The 24,000-nt window shown below is 37.5% G+C and overlaps 1 protein-coding gene across 4 annotated transcripts in view; it reads left to right on the top strand.

Annotated features, from left to right (window-relative positions):
• Positions 1-3,392: 3,392 nt before the first annotated feature.
• LOC139815139 (FHIP family protein AGAP011705) overlaps positions 3,393-24,000 on the top strand; it is a 197,076-nt gene continuing 176,468 nt past the window's right edge. The window contains exon 1 of one of the 4 annotated variants that reach the window (XR_011732674.1): positions 3,393-4,057. Coding sequence is in view for 3 of the 4 variants with exons in the window: in XM_071781805.1 (XP_071637906.1) it covers positions 3,908-4,057 (150 nt within the window). In the remaining variant the exon portion in view is untranslated. The remainder of the gene's footprint in view (positions 4,058-24,000) is intronic. The other 3 variants (XM_071781805.1, XM_071781806.1, XM_071781807.1) reach the window with 3 other exon arrangements.

The raw sequence follows: 24,000 nt of genomic DNA, 5'->3' as shown, positions 1-24,000 counted from the left end.
CACAGGATACACTGCCATGGTGTAAAGGCTGAGTTTCCACTGAGCGCGTCACGCGTCGCGTCATCCAATCAAAACATCCCATTTCGATTCCGTCACAAGAATGTAATGAAATGGGATGTTTGGATTGGTTAACTTGTGACGACGCGACGCGTGACGCGCTCAGTGGAAACTCAGCCTAAGGCTGAGTTTCCACTGAGCGCGTCACGCGTCGCGTCGTCACAAGTTAACCAATCAAAACATCCCATTTCATTACATTCTTGTGACGGGATCGAAATGGGATGTTTTGATTGGTTCAACTCGGACGACGCGACGCGTGACGCGCTCAGTGGAAACTCAGCCTCAGCCTTGAGTTTCCACTGAGCGCGTCACGCGTCGCGTCGTCCGAGTTGAACCAATCAAAACATTCCATTTCGATCCCGTCACAAGAATGTAATGAAATGGGATGTTTTGATTGGTTAACTTGTGACGACGCGACGCGTGACGCGCTCAGTGGAAACTCAGCCTAAAGCCCCTTGCACAATGCCAGGCAACAGGCAATAGGAACAGGAAATAACCAAAAAATCGTTAATTACAACCTAAAAAATTCAAATGCTATGATTGGTTGGCAATAGGCAATAGGCACAGAATTTCCAACGTGACGGAAACTCTGTGTCTATTGCCTGTGTCACTGTTTATTCTGCATTTATACATGATTTCTGATTTCTATTCCCTGTTCCTATTGCCTGTTGCCTGGCATTGTGCAAGGGGCTTAATGCTGGGTCTACAATGCGAGTCGCAAAGTCGTGAGTCGCAAGAATTGACCAATCACAGTCGATTATTCTTCTCAAATTCAACTGTGATTGGTCAATTCTTGCGACTCACAACTTTGCGACTTGCATTGTAGACCCAGCATTAGGCTTAAATGTTTGGCTCACTTCCGGCGCAAATTGCTGCTTGAAATTAGGACTTTAGTATTGGCTGTATAGGACCAATTTCATGAGCAGCAAAATTTTGCGCCGGAAGTGAGCCATTTCTAAGAAATTACTAAACTGCTGGGGGTCAATCATGTATTAAAGTAGAACGTAAAAAGTGAAAAGTTTTATATGACTATCTTTTTCTATTTAACATCAATAGAAAGAGAGATTCTTCATTTTTCACGTTTCCACCCTAGGGGAAAAGATTCATGATTGACCCCCTCTCGCTGCTGTTGCATTTCACTGCCCATGAAAACCTATATCTTAAGGGTATCGCGTAACCAATAAATTACGACGTTTGACATTTCTGTTGGAACATTCTAAAAGAATGAACGATATGCCGTTTCAAAGAACGAGCTCTGACTGTTTTTGTCGGTAATTGTCCCCTGTCCAGGATTCCCTTAAAGTATTCACTATCGCCAGATTCTGTATCAGCTTCTGAAACAATTAGTAAATTCCGGTTCCTTAAAAGTTTCAACACAGCTTCGTCTAAATATCCGGATTTTCGTGGTGGATGATGTTTATATGATGAAATTACTGGATCCGATGAAATATAAGTACAGTATATGTAAATCTTCCATAGTTTTATCTCGAGATATTTTTTGAGTATGTCCTTTTCTATATCGTCTGCAATCTTTATTACGTGCTTCACTTTTCTATTTGTTTTGTCTTTTTTTTATTTTTGATATTTAATTGAATATGTTGCTGGTCTTATTAGTTGCTGACGAAAGTTAGTTGTCGTTTTGTCACATCAAATGTAATCATATAATTAAATATAACTATAACAATTCTAAATACAAATGATATCACTTCTCCTCTATGTCCAACAGTAGCTTATAATAAAAATATTGGCTTTTTTAATAATATAAATATATACCTATCAATAATATAAATAATATAAACTTGTGATATTTTCTTCTAAATCAATTTCGAGATATTTATAAAAAATCATAGATAGATGTCAATATCAAGAGACACGGTAGTCTCGCCAAGTACACGCGCAGCGCGAGACCGTCTCGTGTATCTTTACGCGAACGGATGAGTTGCGAGTTCTAAAAAACGCTGTATCTATAAAACGGGCACTTGGCGGCAGCTAGTTTAAAGGATAAAACTCAGAAATGTCTAAGGAATAATATGCTTATAAAATGACGGCGGCATTCCGCAGCGTTCTTTTTGTAGACCTTTCTAAGTTTTATACTTTGAAAATTTTATAATTAAAAATCGGCAACGTTTGACTTAAAAAATACCGCTATTATTAAAAAACTATTATAAGATTTGCTAATGGAATTTAAAAAAATATATTTGTTTCTCTATATTTATCTAATTTGAAGTTTTAATATTCTTTATAAGCAGAATACTTCTTTATTTCTCAAGCGCTGCTAAAGTAATAATTTAACGTTTTGCGAGATGACATTTATACGACCTATTCAAATGATTGTTATAACACAACTACAAGTGTAAATGGTAAATATTTTGTAGAAAATGCACTATCAGATATCTTTCTTAAAAATTACATTTATTTTAAGAAGTATTAATCTCGAAAATCGACTTTTGTCCAGCTAGATTGCCGTTTTGGCCCACTGTGCGTCGGTAAGTTTGGACCTATACACTGCCAGTATTGAAGCCCGAACTTCGAGCAGCAGAAATTTGCGCCAGAAATGAACCGAATGATAACGATAGCGATTGTAAGCGAGCGAATGAGACGATGAGACGGAGCGTTATAGGGAGTAATGGCGACAGCCAATGAGCGAGCGAAGGAGTGAGCCGAGATGGCACTAGAGCGTGAGCGTTGGTAAGCGTGTGTGTGTGTAAGAGAGTCAGTGAATTAAGGTGCCTTTTCATGCTGACGCTCGACGCTCATTTTCAGCGGCAAGAAGGTCGCATGACCACAATTGACGCCGGCGTCAATTGAAATTCATGAAAAGGAAAACAGCGTCAAAATTTCGGCGTTTTCGCGCTGCTTTGGCTTTGACGCTTAAAGCTGAGAAAATCCAGCTTTCTTTGCTTGACGCTAGCGTCAGATCGAAATCACGTGATCTCGCGATACGCTGAAACGAGCGTCCCATGAATTCGCACCTTTAGAGAGAGTCAGAGAGTTAGGAAGGTAGAAGGTGCGTGAAAGACGAGAGAGTAACGCGAGATTAACGAGCGAGCGCGAACTAAGAGCGTAGGGCAGAGGCCCGAAACGAGTGTATTTCCAATAAGTGTATTCAGCGTGATTTAATTAAAGACGAAAATGGAAAACCGACCCCTCGTGTGATTATTAATCTCCGAATCGAGAACTCCTACGAGCCACCGACGATCCATCCACGACATAGTTTCGAGACCGAGTTGAGATACCGCGAGTCGATAGTACTACAAGACAGTTAACACGAACTAAGTTAGTAATTTCTAGGAAATTACTAAACTGCTGCTCACTGCTGTTGCATTTCACTGCCCATGAAAACCTACCTTTACTCATTCACACTCTTTTTCGCTTTCTCCCCCTCCTTTTCTTTTAACTCTCCCTCCAAAGCCTGCGTATACATTTATCTTAACTGTAGAAAACGCAAAGAGGTATAGACAAAATGAGCTAAATTTACACAGTGAAAAGTGAACGTGCAGCGATAACACAAAATGATACATATAAGAAAGACCATTGAATATAAAAAGTGATTTCGAAAAGAATGATTCCTGAAACTGACGAATGATTATAGCGTAGTTCTAAAAGGAATATACGTTATCTGTCTTCAACGAGATAATATGTTCCCACACGCGTACCAGTGAATCATAGATTGTATAATGAATACGTGACTCGCGTTATCACACCGTTTCATGTATACACGAAACGCATTAAACAGGACAATCTTGACGACAACAGACCTCAATTATATCCCAGTGCACTTTGCCCAGAACGCGAACGTGATAATTTTAACATTGGTTATATTGTGAAGAACATATACCGTGAAAAAACAATGAGTTGGCTACGAAGCAGTCCGTTGCGAACAAGCTTCAGCAAGCAGCGATCCAGAGATTCGCCACCAAAAGATGCCGATCCATCTGCATGTTACGACAGCTTCTGCAAACATTCACAACAGATTTACGAAATTATTCTGCATTCTTTAGTAAGAGCAACTATTTTTAAAACCCTCACCGTTTCGTTTATTATAAAATTTACATCCCTCCGCAGATAATGTGTATCTAAAAGATATCTTTCTTACCCAGTAAGAGAGAGCGAACTTCCCGCAATATGACAATATGATTGGTAGCAGATTTGCACAGATATTGCAACAGATCCGGTATCATCACATCTATATTAAACTTGTATTTTGCTAGCACAGCCTGCCGATATATAATCTTACAGTAGATTGTCGACAGAAACTGAATAGAATCTTGTAAACATTTAAATGTAATACATTTAAATGGTTATGGAAACAGTAGCTTCTGCTCTCAGTTTCTGCAGCCAATCTGCCATTGTATTCTGTTAGCAGATTCTGTTATATTTCTATTAACATTCTACAAAATTTATAGTAGACACTTTCACAATTTGTTCTCGACAAATTTGGCTATCTGCACCCTAATAGCCAAATGCTAGCAGAATATCGGCAATATGCAAGCAGATCCAAACATGAATATGCAGCAGATTCCTGTCCACTGTGTCCTCATTAAGCTTATTTTATGCTGCCACAATATGTAATCGTAGAAACGCAGCAGAAACCATGCACAATATGCCGTCATGATCTGCTATCATCTCATGATGTCAGATTCTGCTAGATTTGTTTCATTTCTACGCATATATCTGACACGACAGATGCCAGTATATAGCATGCGGCACATAATTTGTAAAGCCTGCTCTTAGCAGACAATGCTATCTGGATGGGTTCAACTTTAAAACTTCATAAAAGTATATTCTAACAACGTTTTCAAGATTTTCTGCAAAGACATCTGAAGTTATCTTTTATAAGATACTTTTTGGAGCACATGTATAGCTATCTGCATTATCGACTTATTATTGATTAAAATATGACATGGCTCATCTGTACACAACATAACTTATAAAAATGTTTTGTGTCAGTTAATATAAATATAATAGGTGCAAACAGATTGCATATAAAACTGATTTAAAGAAAATTAAAACATTAAAGATATCACAATTAAAGTACTTTAAATCGACCGTAACTGGCAATATATAACGTCTTTTTCGATATGACCATTGAAAAAACCATGAGCCAACTCGCTTTGTCGGATTCACACAGCACTTTTTCGGATCAATCGTCAAGACATTATTAATTTCGACCAACGCTTTTGATCGGATGCTTTTTCGCAATAAAATAAAAATTATTTAATTCAGAAATTACATCATCCGATCAAAAGCGTTGGTCGAAATTAATAATGTCTTGACGATTGATCCGAAAAAGTGCTGTGTGAATCCGACAAAGCGAGTTGGCTCATGGTTTTTTCAATGGTCATATCGAAAAAGACGTTATATATTGCCAGTTACGGTCGATTTAAAGTACTTTAATTGTTATTCTATTCACTGGCAAAAGAAATTTAATATTCTGTTATTAAAGATATCAATTTGTTGCAAACACAGGAAAAATAATGTAACACAAAATTAAGAGAAATTATTTAAATATAAAGATGTACGAGATACCTTTATGAGTTGAAAGCACTTTTAATTTAAAAAAATTACTGTTAGTTAAAATCTGACAATTTGATGTTTTGTATTATTTTTTGTCGCAACAAAATAATTAAGAAACTTGTAGATACTTGAGTAGGTACTGTATTAGTTCTTACAGTACAAAATTACCTTCTTCAAAAAGGTAAAAAAAGGTGCCAAGTACATTCACAGTGTATGTTGTTACCTCGAAAAAAGCCAAGTGGTATAGTGTCATTAATTTTAAATAAATAAAATTTAAATGGTACATAATATCTTTGTACCTCAAAAAAAAACCAAGTGGGTATTATCTTTATTCCAAAAAAATTAAAACCCAAGTGAGGTTTTAATTGTGTACATATATCTTTGTACGTATTCCCATTCAAGAGTTTTTCTATTTTAACCCAAGTAGTAGTAGCTTTAATTTTTCTTAACAAAAAATTATCATATTACAAAATTGCGTTACATTACTCGAGAAAAAATGGGTATAATATGGTTATATGTAAAAATACATTATTAGATATGAAAAGACCTAATACCATATATAGGGAAACTCCGGTATTTACGCCGCGCGGGGATTTATGCCGCAGAAGTCAGAAAAAATAGAACGAATAAAGAAACTTGCTCGCAATCGCACTGTTATGTGCCGTTATGCTATATTAGTATTGTGTTGTAATTTTAGTTCTTTACTCTCGAGAAAAAAATGGGTATAATATAATCAGATGTAAAAATATATTATTAGATATAAAAACATCTAAATTTGATATAAAAATCTAATTGTATATGAATTTTATATGATCATATATAATCAGATCCGAAATTTGGCGCGATATGATCGTATCTTTATGTAATTATATTCGATTTGATATGACAATAGATCTGTTGTCATATATGCGTATAATAAAATTAAATCGAATATAATTACATAAAGATTAGGATACATATATAATCATATTCAACAAGATCAGTTATATATAATAAGATCAAGTGGAATATGATTACATAAAGATATGATCATATCGCGCCAAATTTCGGATCTGATTATATATAATCATATAAAATTCATATAAAATTAAATCTTTTCATATCTAATAATATATTTTTACATCTGTCCATATTATACACATTTTTTTTCTCGGGCTATTAATATTAACGAAACCGTCGTGAGTTAAATCAATGTAGTAAGTAGCGTGATTATATATTACGACTTACGTAAAATGATTACTGTCGGGAATGTAAAAAGTTTAATGGTTATTTCATGAAACGTAAATGTAGAGGGATAGTAAAGGATGGAATACAGTAAAATACAAGTGCATAGCTCTTGTGTTCTTTGTTTAGCTTGATATCCTGTATATTCCTCCTGTTTTGGATATACGGCATTTTTAGCATGCGGGATTTATGCCACAGTACAGACACTCTATAAAAATTAAAATCTCCTATGTGTTCTTTTTCTTGGATCGTATACCAATAACCTTTAATGCATCTATCGTTCTTTTATTTTCTTTTTAAAATTTGTTAGTTTTTTAGTTTATCATTCTTACATCTTAATAAACTTTTACACACATTTTATAACTCATTATGACATTTTATTGTCTTATTTATAAACATTATTTGTAATTTTTTATAAGGCGTATATTTTACCCATGAATGTTATATATCTCATCCCTATAGGATATATGGCAAAAATGCAAAGGTTTCTAAAAGTTTTTTTTGTTAAATACAAAGAATAAACTTATTTCACATTTCTAATTTTTTTATAGTAGTAGACAATATAAAGTTTTTATTGGTATAATTCATTTTGCCTTAAACATAGTAAATAGTACTCGATAATATAAAGAAAACTTAATCCGCCAGTGATTAAAACAAAATCAATTATTTATTACTCGACTACCTGTACTCGATAACTTCAAAAATTTTTTTAGATTTTTTAAATTATCCGTTTCTGAGATATAGTTTTTTGAAAAATTAAAGAAACTAAAATTTTTAAAAATTTGAAAAAATCACATAATTTTAATAAAATATAACAAAATTTTTTAGTCATGTACCAAGATGGAGGTTTTATAATTACAGGAGAAAAATTTTTAAAAATGGAACACAATTCTGACACAAAAATAAGTAAAAAAATTCTGTACAATATAAGTCGAAAAAAGTATATTTAAGGAAATACATTGGCTGCGTTCAGCAGAACGCAACAGTTTTTAACCGTTTTATGATTCTCTGCTGAACAATTCTAAATGCACTCAAAGTCTCAACACGTTCATTCAGCGGTCGCCATGATTTTCAGCTTATTAAAAGTACGCTGAATATGGCTGCGTTCAGCAGAGCGCAACAATTTTCAACCGTTTTATGATTCTCTGCTGAACGATTCTAAGCGCATTTAAAGTCTCAACACGTTCACTCAGCGGTCGCCATGATTTTCAGCGAACTAAAAGTACGCTGTATCTCAAGCAAAACGTTATCTGCAGTAAAATAACTGCCTCCAGTGTATTAACATCGCTGAGAATGTATAAATATAAATATACATATAAAAATATTATTTATAACGCAATAGATACAGTGGAAACGCACAAAAAGTTACAAAATGGTAAAAATATTAATATAAGAAAATAAAGAAATATATTATAATTATAATTTAGATAAATTCGGTTAGCACGCATATAACATAAAATAATAGGTTAAATCGTTAAATGTATACAAAATATGTTATACTTTGATGCATTATACTTATTAATTAAATGTAATGTACTAACTCAAATTATAATATTACTATATTAAAATATACATACCTTCTAATAATGTTTATGGCACATCTTGTAATATGTGATGCATTCCTACTATCTCTTGGTAATTTTCTTCAAAATAATTATTGAAAAAGTTTACAAAGTTACATAAGTACATGACATTTAATTAATAAGTATAATACATCAAAGTATTTTACATATTTCATATATATTTAGGGGGTCTATACACGTATATACGTGTTTGGCTCGCAAGTCCAGCTCGGCGAGCTTGATTCGCGAGCTTGACTCGAACGTTTTTTCACCACACACGAAAAGAAAATGTGCGAATTTGGCTTATCTGACGCCGAGCCCGGCTCGTGACATCCCATCCACGAACGAGTAGAAGCCGACCCGAGCCGGACTTGCGAGCCAAACTCGTACGTGTATAGACCCCCTTAACCTATCATTCTATGTTATATGCGTGCTAACCCGAATTTATCTAAATTATAATTAAATATTTCTTTATTTTCTTATATTAATATTTGTACATACCGTAGTCCATACATCTATACATCTATACATCTATACATCGCGTAGTCCATACTATATGTCGATGACGTTTTGCTTGACAGCTTGACGTTTTGCGTACTTTTAATTCGCTGAAAATCATGGCGACCGCTGAATGAACGTGTTGAGACTTTGAGTGCATTTAGAATCGTTCAGCAGAGAATCATAAAACGGTTGAAAACTGTTGCGTTCTGCTGAACGCAGCCATTGATAGATAAATATTTTGATAATATGTGACATTAATATGTTATCAGGTATTATAATAGCGATAATTATATTCTTACTCATAAGTATATCGTAATAATAACCTCAGTTAGGATATTACGGCCAAAATACATTTTATTGGTGATATTACGAAAGAAAAGTATAAAACAATGAGTTAAGTAAAAATAGGCTGATATATTTATATAAAATATTAAAATATATTTACATAACTATATAAAATATATTTATTAGTGATATTACGAAAGAAAAGTATCTAACTGAGACAATGAGTTAAATAAAAATAGGCTGATATATTTATATAAAATATATTTACATAACTATATAAAATATATTTATATATCAGCCTATTTTTATTTAACTCATTGTCTCAGTTAGATACTTTTCTTTCGTAAGATCACCAATAAAATGTATTTCGGCTGTAATATCCTAACTGAGGTTATTACGATATACTTATGAGTATGAATATAATAATCGCTATTATAATACCTGATGACATATTATTCTAAATATCTATCTATCAATGTATTTTCTTAAATATACTTTTTTCGACCATATCATAAGGAACTTTTTTGCTTATTTTTGTGTCAGAAATGTTGTTAAGTGGACCGCTCCTGGTTTTCGCGCGCCGCGCCGAGGACAGCACAAATAATTAGGTTCTCGTGTTTTTAATTGTAACAGTCAATTTATTTAAAGTTCGTTACACAGCACTCGCTATTACAGTCGCTCCGATTCGGCTCCGTTTTCTATATCGACAATTAGTGTCGCGTACGAATGGCTAGGGCTCACTCGGCTCACTGAGCTCCCGGCCGGAGCAAGCGAAGCGACCACGGCCGGAGCTCCGAACTTTTCTGCGAGGAAATTTCGAGACGTGAGAAACGCTGATTGGCTCCAAATCGTCGAGCGACCAGACCATTGGTCGCAGTACGAGCGATCACGCGATGTGCACCTGTGTTCCGGGCGCGAGCGAAAACACCAAAAAAACCGGGGGGAAGGCAAATAAACGCGTTTTGGAGCAAATCGAGCGTTCTCGAATATTCCCAACGCTCGCTTTCACTTTGCGAGCGCTAGATTTTCAACATGCCGCCCGCCTCGTATTCAACGGAATGCGAAACAAACGGGATCGAACGAGGTCGCATAAGGGCGCACGCAATGATAGCTGAAGGCTTATGATACATTTATTTATATACACTATATATACACTTGAGAACTTACAATATTTTGCAAAATGTTCTTAAATCTAATGAGGAATAAAATAGTCTAGTTTAATGTTATTTTACGGGCTCCGGGGGCCCGATAGACGCAGGTAACCGACAGATCTGTGTTATTGGTCGTTTCAATTCGGAATTGGCGGTGCGTAATGTAACGACGCGAACGCGACCGTCAAGTCCGGGATGGACTCTTTGAATCCGTGCAAGTTCCCACTTCGAAGGAGGAAGGAGGTTATTTTTTAGTAAAACCAACTCGTCAACCTTGATATTATTGTGAGATTCGGTCCATTTGACGCGCTGTTGCAATGAATGTAAGTAGTCCGACGACCAAGAACGCCAGATCTGTTCGACCATGAGTTGCACGTGTTGCCATCGCGACAACCGATTCGCATTAATTTCGAGTAATGATTCCTCCGGTACGCTGGTGAGCGGTCGACCGATGAGGAAATGACCAGGCGTCAACGCGGTAAAGTCGGACGGATCGTCGCTGAGGGGCGAAATCGGTCGAGAGTTGAGGCACGCCTCTATCTTACATAAAATAGTCACGAATTCCGAGCGAAACAGGGTACGAGCACCGATCACCCGCTTGAGGTGGTGCTTAAAACTTTTAACGCCAGCCTCTCAAAGCCCGCCAAAATGTGGTGCCGTCGGGGGCACGAAATGCCATTTCACACCGTCATTCGCGAGGATTTCTTTGAGGGAAGGGTCGTTCATAAGCGAGCGAAAGCTGCATTGTAGCTCGCGGTCCGCACCCCGAAAGTTCGTGCCATTATCGCTGTACATGTCCGATGGCAGTCCGCGTCGACTGACGAACCGATGAAATGCGGCAACGAATCCCTCGGAGGAGTAATCCTCGACACACTCGAGGTGGATCGCTTTAGTGGCGAGACAAACGAAGACCGCCACGTAATGTTTGCTCCCCCTTTGACCACGGCCGACCACGGGGATAATAATCATCGGTCCGGCGTAATCTATGCCCGTGTGAGAGAAAGGAGGAGAGGGATTGACTCGGGGATTCGGGAGATCACCCATTAATTGCGTCGGCGTTTTCGCGGAGTATCGAAGGCAGGTAACGCATTTATGGATGTGAAATTTGATCATGCTTCGCGCCGAAATTATCCAATATGTCTGACGGAGACATCTAAGCGTGAGTTGTGTCCCTCCATGGAGGGAGCGTCGGTGAGCTTGATCGATCAAAAGTTCAGAAATACGATGTCGCGGGAGTATGACCGGGTGTCGCTCATTGTAACTCAGCGCTGAGTTTTCGAGCCGCCCGCCCAGCCGGATTAGTAAATCTTTCCCAATAAATGGGTGGAGAGAGCGTAATGGACTTGTTCTCGATACGGTGGCATGAGCTTTTAAGGCCTTCAAGTCATCAGGAAAGCAGGTCGCTTGTACCGATCGAATCCAAAAGACCGAAGCTTCATGGATCTCTTCTGCGGTCAAAGGCGACGTGACGATCGTCGAATGTATTTTTAACGCGGCACGATGACGCCTGGTTTGCATAGTCTGACAAAGAGATTCGGATATGAAACTGTATGTCGAGCCCTGATCTAGTAGCGCACGTACTTTGAATGTGCGGCCCTCGATAGTACTTAGATTAACATACGCAGTGGCGAGAAGTACATGAGGCGGTTGCGTTACATCTCGAATAGCATGCACGGTTTGAACGGACGCGGAGGGCGCGGCCGGAGGCTCGGAAGCAGCGGCGACAGACACAGCTGACGGCGCGGAGGACGGCGAATTAATCGCGGCGGTACCCTCGCTGTGAAGCAGCAAATGGTGGGCTTGACGGCATCGATTGCAACGTCCTTTACTCGGACAATTCTTTAAATAATGCTCGGTCCTCAAGCAATTGAAGCAACATTTATGCTGTCGCGCTACGAGTCGACGCTGCTCAATCGGCAAACTTAGAAATTTATCACACTTTGTCAGACTATGATTTCCGGAACAACGGACGCACTTGACGGGCGACACATTATTAATCGAAGTACGAGATTTGTTTCCGCGCGTATTGCTCGACGCGGAGTCGAATTGCGACGGATAATCCGTGAGGCCGCGTATGCGAAGAGTCATGAAGTCATGAATCTCCTTGTACGTGGGGTATGCATCCGTATCGCCTCGCCTTCAAATGCCATTCATTGCGCGTTCGCGGACTAAACTTTTGCGATATAATGTAAACTAGGAGTCGTCCCACGCATCGACAGGACGCTCGAGATTCGTTAAAGCGGCGAGAGCCGCGGACACGCTATCGCAAAGTTTTTTCAATTCGGTAACATTCTCGGTTTTCATTTTTGGTAAGTCGGCGAAAGAATGGATGTTCACGTGAATAATCGCGTTACGGTTGTCGTACTCGTCGAGAAGAAGTTGCCACGCTGCCTCGTAGTTTGCGTCAGAAATATGAATGTTATTAATTAACACGGCAGCCTCGCCGGAGAGGCTCGCTTTTAAGCAATGTAACTTTTGAGTCTTCGTGAGGGACTCGTTTTTGTCGACGAGTGACTCAAAAATTCCCCGAAAATTTTCCCATTCCGGGAAAGCACCCAAAAAGTTTGGAAGCGAAATACGAGGCAGATGCAATGACATGCCGGAGTGCGCGTCGCGATAAGATGATTCGTTACCTCGGTACGGCGCGCTCGGGGCGTCGTTACTTAATTTACCGATGACCTCGTGGAGGTAGTCCGCTGCGTCGAAGTAGGCTTCCTCGGCGGCAAGAAATTCATCTTGTTGAAAGTAGGGGGTCGACTTCTTCTCCTCCGCTGTAGCCGTCTGGTGAATCTGGACATGGAGGGCTTGAGTTTTCTCCCAGAGCGCCTCCAGGTTCGTCAGTCTCCCCTTTGACTTAGGGAGGGTGACCTGAGCCTTGGCAAGTTTTCTAAAGTTGGTCAGCGACCGCTGGAGCGAGGCAATCGTAATGCCTTGGGCGATTAGCAGATTTTTTAGATCCAGAGACATGTCAGCGAGATGTTTGGATCTTGTAGGCGAGGATCTGACACCTGTGTGTCAATCCGATTGAAGAACGAAGGCGCTCTTGAAGACTCCGCGGCGAGAAGCAGGGCGATACTCGCGGGAGTCAGGGACGTATGGCACGTCGCAAAGCAGGGCGCCCGTCGGGCGGCGGTGAGCGTATCTCAGCACGATACGTTTTGCTGGAGGTCACGCAGGAGCCTCCGGAGCAGAGCGAAGCCGGGTAGCACCGGGCTTTTTCGACACTGGTGGACACCTATCTTTAAGTGAGCGGGTGCAGAGCGCTCGGGTTGGTCGATCGAGAAGAGCGAAGACGCTCTTATGCGTTTCCGCGGCGAGCAGCAGGGCGATACTCGCGGGAAGCAGGGACGTACAGCACGTCTCAAGGCAGGGCGCCGGTCGGGCGGCGGATGCGTATCGCGATGATACGGTTGCTGGAGGTCGCACAGGAGCCTCCGAAGCACTTCACAATTTCACAGGGCACCAATCTTTAGGAGAGCGGGTGCAGAGCACTCAATGTACAGAGTGAGCCACGGAGTCACGAACGCGTATCGCGGAGTACCCGATGAACCGGGAATCAGATTCGATGTGCGACGGTTCGAACGGCGAACTCCGTTTGCGAGCGAGTCGAGCGGGCGCGACGGTCCGTCTGTCTTGGAGCACAACGCGATCACTATGGAGGCGGTCGAACTGTCTACGCCGGTTTTTTAGTTAGCACTGATCCGGCTCGAAGGACCATTTAATGTTAAGTGGACCGCTCCTGGTTTTCGCGCGCCGCGCCGAGAACAGCACAAATAATTAGGTTCTCGTGTTTTTAATTGTAACAGTCAATTTATTTGAAGTTCGTTACACAGCACTCGCTATTACAGTCGCTCCGATTCGGCTCCGTTTTCTATATCGACAATTAGTGTCGCGTACGAATGGCTAGAGCTCACTCGGCTCACTGAGCTCCTGGCCGGAGCAAGCGAAGCGACCACGGCCGGAGCTCCGAACTTTTCCGCGAGGAAATTTCGAGACGTGAGAAACGCTGATTGGCTCCAAATCGTCGAGCGACCAGACTATTGGTCGCAGTACGAGCGATCACGCGATGTGCACCTGTGTTCCGGGCGCGAGCGAAAACACCAAAAAAACCGAGGGGAAGGCAAATAAACGCGTTTTGGAGCAAATCGAGCGTTCTCGAATATTCCCAACGCTCGCTTTCACTTTGCGAGCGCTAGATTTTCAACAAACGTGTTCCATTTTTAAAAAGATTTGAAAAAAAATTTTTTTCCTGTAATTATCAAATCTTTATCTTGGTACATGACTAAAAAATTTTGTTATATTTTATTAGAATTATGTGAATTTTAAGTCCATTTTTTCTCGGGTATTCAATCCAAGTGATATCTACAACAATTATTTTTTGATGCAATTAGAAAAAAAACTTGAGCCAAAATTTTCATATATAGTCGGATATAAATTTATATTATAATTTATATATATGATTTGATCTCATAATTTCCGATAGGAAAAAATTCATAACATCATATGACAAAATCGAGATGAAATTGAGAATGCTGCAATTATGTCTCAATATTTGCAGCAACACTAATAGAAATTTATATATTGTTAATATTTGCACAATTTATTTCTAAATAGTATTTCAGCAAGACAACAGCGATATAAGGAACTATATCTTAGCAGAATATTTGCAAAATTAAATTTGGAAAGAAATGGTGAAATAGTTGCGAAATAATTAAGAAATATATTCCAGTTTCATTATGTGTCGTTCATAGCATATTCTGTGCTTGCTGAGTCGCCAATAGATGGCATCCTTTCTCGTACGTAAAATATAATGTATGATGATATATGTAACTGTTATATATCGATGTTTGCTGAAGTGTGCTGGAGTGATTTTGCTTCTAAATGTCGAAATAATTGTGCAAAATTTAAATTTGAAATTAAATTTCTCAATTTTTGTGCAAATATTATTCAGAAGTTTTATGCCGGCAAGAATGTTGCGTTATGAGGAATAATCTTTCCACAATAATTGTGAAATTCTTCTCAATTAAATGATGCAATTATTGCACAATATTTGCGCAATTTTTCTATACAACATTCCTATGGAGAAATGTATTATACCAATCATACCATACATTTTGTAATATAATGTCGTATGTTATCACATATGAGTTTATATTCAGTCATACATGTATCATTTAAAAAGAAACCTGAGAGCGGTCATCCGGGCCATTTCGTTTCAGCGGACGTATACTGACGCGCCGCATGAGAAAGTGGACGTCAACTACGTCGCGGCGTCGTTACGCTCGGTAACGGTACACATGGTGGAAGTATACAAGGTGAAGCAACGCGCATAATGGCGGTATTATGGACAGAGAACCAATCAGAACTGCCCCACACAAAAAGACGGAAATTCAAAATGAAATAACTTTAATAAAATGAAAACACACTTTTGCCAGATTAAAACAATTGTATTAATAAATGTATATATCAAAAACAACAAAATACAATTGAAAATAATAAACTTTTCATAAAATAAATGCATCTCATTGATATAGGGTTTATTTCTTTTATCAAACTTTATCTTTTACTATCGATCAAAGGAACAAAACTATATCGATGTGAGAAATAGAAATTAAAGTCGATAAAAAAATCAAATTATAATGTACACGCCCCGTATGTTGCATGAGCTAAGGATGGTGGAGAAGGAGAAACGATATTCAAATTAAGAAATAGAATCGTTAATTTACTGAGTTCATAAAACAATCAATTCTATCGTTTGGTCGAGAAACATAAATGTAATCATCAATATGTAATTTCAATACAAAACATTGTAAAGAAGATATTCCCTTCGTTTAAAGGAATCTTATTACAAATAATAAGTTAAGACTGAGATCCATTTATGAAATATTTCAAAGTAAAATCGAGGAATAAAGTATGAAAGAATATTCAATGTATTAAATATTCTTAATTATTAAAATGAAATAAGTGATCTCTTCTCTATGTAGAACTTTTGCGAGGGATTATCTTCGAAGCAAACACATAAGTTATAATAAGTACATAAAATGATATAAAGAGAATAAACACAATTAATACATGTTAAGTTAACGAATACGGAATAATAAACATTAAATCTTTCCTTGAACATCAGATATCAACGTAAGAATTATTGCAAATGAAAGAATCATGAACGAATTCCAATAAATAATGTTAGAAATCATCTGAACACAAATATCTGTTCTTTAGAAATTGTCTGCACATAAATCTCTGTCCTTTGGTTTGAATGAGAAACTTATTCCATAAATAAATAGACGAAAGTATTCCATATACGTTATTGAAAGCAGTAAATATCTTTCGCATAAAATACATATAATTATTCGCAAGAAATACGGAAAAACAGCAATAATATCGCAAATAAAAATAACTTGTTATACAATCAACGAGTGTGCACTGTTCATATAAACATAAACTATTAATCATTTATAAGATTATTTTAGAAAAGATCGAGTAGTCAACGCATTATATTAGACAATAATAATGTATCAGATTAATATAAAGTTTGTTATATATGTTACGGGCAAAGTCAGCATGGTGTGCAGTGTCGGCATTGCCCGGGCAATGTCAGCATTGCACAACGCGACTGGGCAAAGTAGTTTATTAGCGGACATTGCCCGGTTTGATGTGGGCAAAGTTAACACTGCCCATCCAGCGATGGCAATGTCAGCAACGATTATCACATTACGGACTTTGCTCGGTTCCAAGTGGGCAATGTCGACAATGCTAAATCTCCGTGGGCTAAGCTGCGCTAAATGTATGGTTCAGTTTAGCTACCTCAGCACAGAAATCGATGCAATTAGGCTTAATCGACGCGTTTTTGCACGAAACGAACGAATCTGGCAGAAAAAAGTGTCGCTCTGCCCCGCGACGCGAGATATTAATCATTAAAGTTGACAGGAATCAGGTTATGATTCCTGTCATACCGACGACATGTAGCAACACTGAACGTGCCCTGCGGCCATATGCGCATGCTCAGTGGTCGCACGCGCATGTAAAACTGCGCCAATTTTAAATGAATCAATCGTGCAGAATAACCAAGCATCTCGATTCAAGCAATTAGGTCTCACGCTGGGAGTTTTTTTAGTTTAATTATGCGTGGAAAGCACACACACACACACACACACACACACACACACACACACGGGGGGGAATGCGAGGGGGGGGCCTTCGGCACCCCTCCATGCATGTGCTTTATAATTTCGCTTTACAACTTAGCATGTACTTTATGTTGTAAAGCGAGGTCCACGCTGCCTACCGACGGGGTGGGTGCGGGGGAGGGGGGGAAGCCGAAGGCCCCCCCTCGCACCCTCCCGTGTGTGTGTGTGTGCTTCCCACGCATAATTAAACTAATGAAACTCCCAGCGTGAGACCTAACTGCTTGAACCGAGATGCTTGGTTATTCTGCACGATTGATTCATTTAAAATTGGCGCAGTTTTACATACGCGTGCGACCACTGAGCATGCGCATATGGCAGCAGGGCACGTTCAGTGTTGCTACATGTCGTCGGTTCAACTTTGACGATTAATATCTCGCGTCGCGGGGCAGAGCGACACTTTTTTCTGTCAGATTCGTTCGTTTCATGCAAAAACGCGTCGATTAAGCCTAATTGCATCGATTTCTGTGCTGAGGTAGCTAAACTGAAGAATTACCCTTATTTAGCGCAGCTTAGCCCACGGAGATTTAGCATTGTCGACATTGCCCACTTGGAACCGAGCAAAGTCCGCAATGTGATAATCGTTGCTGACATTGCCATCGCTGGATGGGCAGTGTTAACTTTGCCCACATCAAACCGGGCAATGTCCGCTAATAAACTACTTTGCCCAGTCGCGTTGTGCAATGCTGACATTGCCCGGGCAATGCCGACACTGCACACCATGCTGACTTTGCCCGTAACATATACAGTATGTATATACAAAAGACTTTTTATAAAGTGAACGAAGTATGAGTCTTTAATACAAAAGAACAACACAACGAATCCAAAGGAATATGAATTCACGATGAATCTAATCCTTGTATGTTTATCAATCAGCAGTATTAATGGGAATTTAACTTAATTTACGTCCCGAGATAAGAATTTATCTCCTTTTCGTATTGATCAGAATGAATAATGAACGTCCTTCGTTGAGGACAAACAAATAACGTTATTTAAGCAAATAACGTTATTTCCTGTAACCGAATATTTGAATTGGCACGTGCGCATTTGTAAAGTATCACTTTTATCAGGGAGATATCTGACGAAAGAACTGAATATTCGAGATAATAAATTCAAATGTTACCTTATCGTGGAATCTGCAGCATCCACTAAATCTTTATAGATAATCCGCTATTTATTTATGCGGAAAATCATCCACAGAAAGTGGGAAACTCATTCGCAGTAAGCGAGCCGGATAATCAGGATAATGGCGGCTATTCCGTCTCGTTGCATGAGAGGAACGAAATCAATTATGGCCGCTCTTGATCGCCAACTTCGCACGAATGCCCACCGTCAAGTAAAGGCTCGGCTGAGCACAGGATATACGTTGTTTTTCTCTCTTCCTTTGACTTGTTTGATAATATTCTTCGTGATTCGAATTGACCAAGTATTGCGGAACTCGTGTATAAACTTACGGTAACGGAATATATTACAACATGAGCTATTAATACGACACGAGCGGTAAATACGACAAGAGAGACGACAGAAGCAATTAATACAACACGAGTAATTAATACGACACGAGCGATAAATTTAAATGGAACTCGAACGTGTTCCCGATAAAATATTATCGTGGCAGAATGCCCAGTACGTGACTCGAACTGTTTCACTTTCGACCGAATGTGCGAGAATGGCAGGGATCGTCTCTCTGCACGTTCGTGCTTGCGCATCCCTTCCCCCGCGAAAAACGATCTAATATGAATCTAACTAAAATCATATTAAATCATATTTAATTTGGGTAAAATTCAAATTAAATCCAGATTTTATATTAAAATTATATTTGTTTAAATACAGTTTTAATTTGCACTTATTAAAATCAGTTATGTAGATTAAATATGATCCACAAAAAAATAAGGCTTTAATTAAAATTTAATTAAAACACTTATGTGGATCATATAACACTTCGAATCAAATATGGTTTTAATTTGTATTTAATAAGATAACTTATGTGGATTATATATGATCCAGAACCATACATGATGCAAAATATTTATATATAAGACTTTAATAAAAAGTTAATGTGTTCTGTATGCGACTTTTACTCGATTCAATTGCGGCTTTAACCCAAAGAGCCTAGCGGAGTAAGCATGTGAAATCGGCCCTTGATCATACAGAGCTGACATTAATGTCACAAGTTAGTACTAATATGATAAAACTTTCCACCAAATATTATTTAAAAAAATTCATTTTTTTAGAAATTATGCAGGGAGAAAGTAAAATAAAGAAATATATTTTTCTCGAAAACCACTTGACCGATCTTGATGAAAAAAATATACATATGTTATGTAGACTAATAAAACTAATTAACAAAAAAATGTCTAAAATGTTTGCCAAAAAAAAGACCAAAAAAAATATTTGAATTTTTAAATATTTTTTTTTTAGGGTGATATTTTTGAGGTACCCCTTTGAAATTTTTACGAAAATTTCTCTTAAAGTGTCCACTATAACATATATTTTTTTCAATTTTTTTTAAATAGTGGAACATAGTTAAAAATACGAAAATCGTAAGCGTCGCGTCACTCCGGCGCACAGTGCAGTGCCATTCCGCGTTGCGGGTGTTCGATGTAACTTTACTAGCACATATGTAACGTCTGCCTATAATATGTATACTTTTTAATTTTTATAGTTTCCAGAGTTTACCACGTGGAGGTTGCAGTACGGTTTTAAACTCCTTATTGGGGTGCTTTTTTAACGTGAGTCCCCTCGCCTTTCACTACGTTTCCGTAAAATCAGGGTGCTTTTTTAACGTGAGTCCCTTCGCCTCTCACTACGTTTCCGTAAAATCGGGGTGCTTTTTTAACGTGAGTTCCCTCGCCTTTCACTACGTTTCCGTAAAATTAGGGTGCTTTTTAACGTGAGTCCCTTTGCCTCTCACTACGTTTCCGTAAAATCGGGGTGCTTTTTGAATGTAAGACCCCTCGTCTCTCATTACACCCTACACCTATGATTTATTTAATCTTCTTCACTATCACTGTCTATTACTGGAATGTTATTTGTTTTCTTAAACAGATCGCTAATGGGCTACGAACAATTGGATGCTGCTGTCATATTGCTGCAATTATATATTATCTATCTCATGCAAGATATTTAGCGAAAATTTTGAAACCAGCAGAAATACTGAGCGATCTGTTTAAGAAAACAAATAACATTTCAGTAATAGACAGTGATAATGAAGAAGATTAAATAAATCGTAGGTGTAGGGTGTAATGAGAAGCGAGGGGTCTTACATTCAAAAAGCACCCTGATTTTACGGAAACGTAGTGAGAGGCAAAGGGACTCACGTTAAAAAAGCACCCTGATTTTACGGAAACGTAGTGAAAGGCGAGGGGACTCACGTTAAAAAAGCACCCCGATTTTACGGAAACGTAGTGAGAGGCGAAGGGACTCACGTTAAAAAAGCACCCTGATTTTACGGAAACGTAGTGAAAGGCGAGGGGACTCACGTTAAAAAAGCACCCCGATTTTACGGAAATATAGTAAGAGGCGAGGGGACTCACGTTAAAAAAGCACCCCAATAAGGAGTTTAAAACCGTACTGCAACCTCCACGTGGTAAACTCTGAAAACTATAAAAATTAAAAAGTATACATATTATAGGCTAATTGCAGACGTACATATGTGCTAGTAAAGTTACATCGAACACCCGCAACGCGGAATGGCACTGCACTGTGCGCCGGAGTGACGCGACGCTTACGATTTTCGTATTTTTAATGTTTATGTTCCACCATTTAAAAAAATTGAAAAAAATATATGTTATAGTGGACACTTTAAGAGAAATTTTCGTAAAAATTTCAAAGGGGTACCTCGAAAATATCACTCTAAAAAAAATATTAAAAAATTCAAATATTTTTTTTGGTCTTTTTTTTGGCAAACATTTTGGACATTTTTTTTGTTAATTAGTTTTATTAGTCTACATAACATATATTTTTTTCATCAAGATCGGTCAAGTGGTTTTCGAGAAAAATACATTTCTTTATTTTACTTTCTCCCTGCATAACTTCTAAAAAAGTGGATTTTTTAAAATAATATTTGGTGGAAAGTTTTATCATATTGGTACTAACTTGTGACATTAATGTCAGCTCTGTATGATCAAGGGCCGATTTCACATGCTTACTCCGCTAGGCCCTTTGGTTTTAATTTGATTCTTATTAAAACGTATTTTTGTTTAAATAATGTTTAAATAATATTTTCGGTAAAATTTGTTTCTTTATTTGTCGAACTTAACATATAAAATATTTGATTCAAATTAAAAAAAAATAATATAGTCATATAAGATTATATATGATCAGATCAGAATATTGCATCTCAAAGTATCCGATAGATGGCATTCGATGTGATCTGTTTCTCGTAATTAAAATTTGACAAAGAGTGTTATAAGATAACGGTATCAAGAAGACACGACACTGTCTCGGAACGACACAATTTTTGTATCAGTTATATCGTGAAGTCCACTCTTATAATAAAGTAGCACGCTTAAAAAATAAAATTGTATATAATTTTGTTTAAATTTAAATTGGTATAAATTTAAATTTAAAACAAAATTATATAAAATTCTAATAAGATCAAATAACATTTATATATGACAAATTTGACTTATATGATTATATTTGACTTATATGATTATATTTGACTTATATGATTATATTTGACTTATATGATTATATTTGACTTATTTGATTTATATTTAACAAATTAATTTTGAATTTATTACCATATTTAATCCACATTTGGCAAATTAAAACCATATTAACTCTGCATTTCCTTAGGTCTGTGCGGCTGATTTTGCATATTTTAACAAAGCAAGGTCCAGTTTAATCCATATATAGATTAAATAAGATGGGGTACTTTAATTTGATTTAAATATGACATATTTAAATTATAATTGATTTGCATATTCGATTCTAATAAGATTCTTAATAAATTCATATAAGTTTTTAATACGGTTTTAATACAATCGTTTTTCGCGGGCCACTCACTTTCTTGTCACGTGATGCTAGCGTGATCTGAACTTGGTGCGCCGCGTTGCTAGCGCATCTGCTTGCAATAGTTACTAGGCGGTAACGACCTGCCATCTAGTATTTATTCATGGAACCGCAAGAGTATATTATTAATGCAATAGATGGCTGTAGCCATCTCTAAAGTTACCGACATCCTTCCGTATTTCTAACATACAAGTTGATAAAAGAATTACTTATAGTAACGTCTGTTAATAAAAAAATAGAAATAACTTAATTTTCTTTAAAGTTATACCAAAATGTATAAGGATATATTCCATTTAAACCTAGAATCTGTAATGCGTTTATAAAATAAAAGAATATTATATATCTATATCTATAAATGTATTATATCTATAATATCCACTTATTTTTTAGATACATTATGGATGGGAGCTTATCAGATCGGACTCCGCCCTGAAAGATTTTTCATTCTTACCGAACTGATTTCTCTGGAGGTCCTACATTGTCAGTGTTATTGGTTTCATGTGTATACATTCTTTCCTACCTTTCTTTCGGCAACTGAAGCAATTCTGTTGGTACAGATCCTGATTTCAGTTTACGTTTTAGTTTTCGCACAATTTCTTTCGTCATTTGTTTCTCAAAACAATTCGATGAAATATTTTTTCCTACAAAACTAAAAAAAAATTCGACCAATAGGAGCCGAAATATTCAAACTTACCCCTATTTTTAAAATGGCCGCCGACGCACAGAGAAATTTTGTTGAAACTTTGTGAATTCGGACATCTCCTATGACCCTCTACTCACCCTCAAAAAATTGGCTTGTCAATCCTTTTTGTAGATATTCGGTGTTTTTCGAGCTAATTTCACTGGCCTAATTAGAACAGGCGTCCCTCGAAGCTGGATGACCGCTCTCAGGTTTCTCTCTGATATACATAATAATTATACCTTTTATTCGGTAATGCAGAGAACAGAACAGATATGGCTGAACAGAATAAAAAGTACAGTACAAAAAGTGCAACTTTAAGAAGTTAATAACTGAACGAAGTAATACAAATATAAAAACTCTAGTATAATGTTCCTAAGCAGTAAAGCGGTAAACTTGAACGGTGTGGATTCTAACTTTCAACAGAAACCTTTTCTGTATCACTAGTTGTATTTAAGACTAAGGTAACGTTCTAAGGTCAATAGCGCCGAAACTGTACATTTTCGAGAGTTGTGCCCATTGAAACGTTTTGATCAAAATGCCTTAAAGTACAACATATAAAAAATTCAGCCAATTCGACGGAAATATTACCGGCTAAAAACCTCTCCCCTCTCCCGGCCTCCAACCCCATAACCATCAATCCCATAATATCAAATCCCCGGTAATTTAGTATATATTCACTTAATTTGCACGATTCCTTATATGTGCATATTGTAGGACACACTACTGCTTTCCGTTTTGTACCATGTTAACTTTCGATATCTATTTAATTAGCAGCGTATTTTTTATTAGGATAAGTTTTACTTCGCTAAGCGTAT

This window comes from Temnothorax longispinosus, chromosome 6 (assembly GCF_030848805.1).
Source record: "Temnothorax longispinosus isolate EJ_2023e chromosome 6, Tlon_JGU_v1, whole genome shotgun sequence".
NCBI lineage: Eukaryota > Metazoa > Arthropoda > Insecta > Hymenoptera > Formicidae > Temnothorax > Temnothorax longispinosus.
Note: the sequence above shows the minus strand (reverse complement) of the source record. Positions and strands in the feature narration are given on the sequence as shown.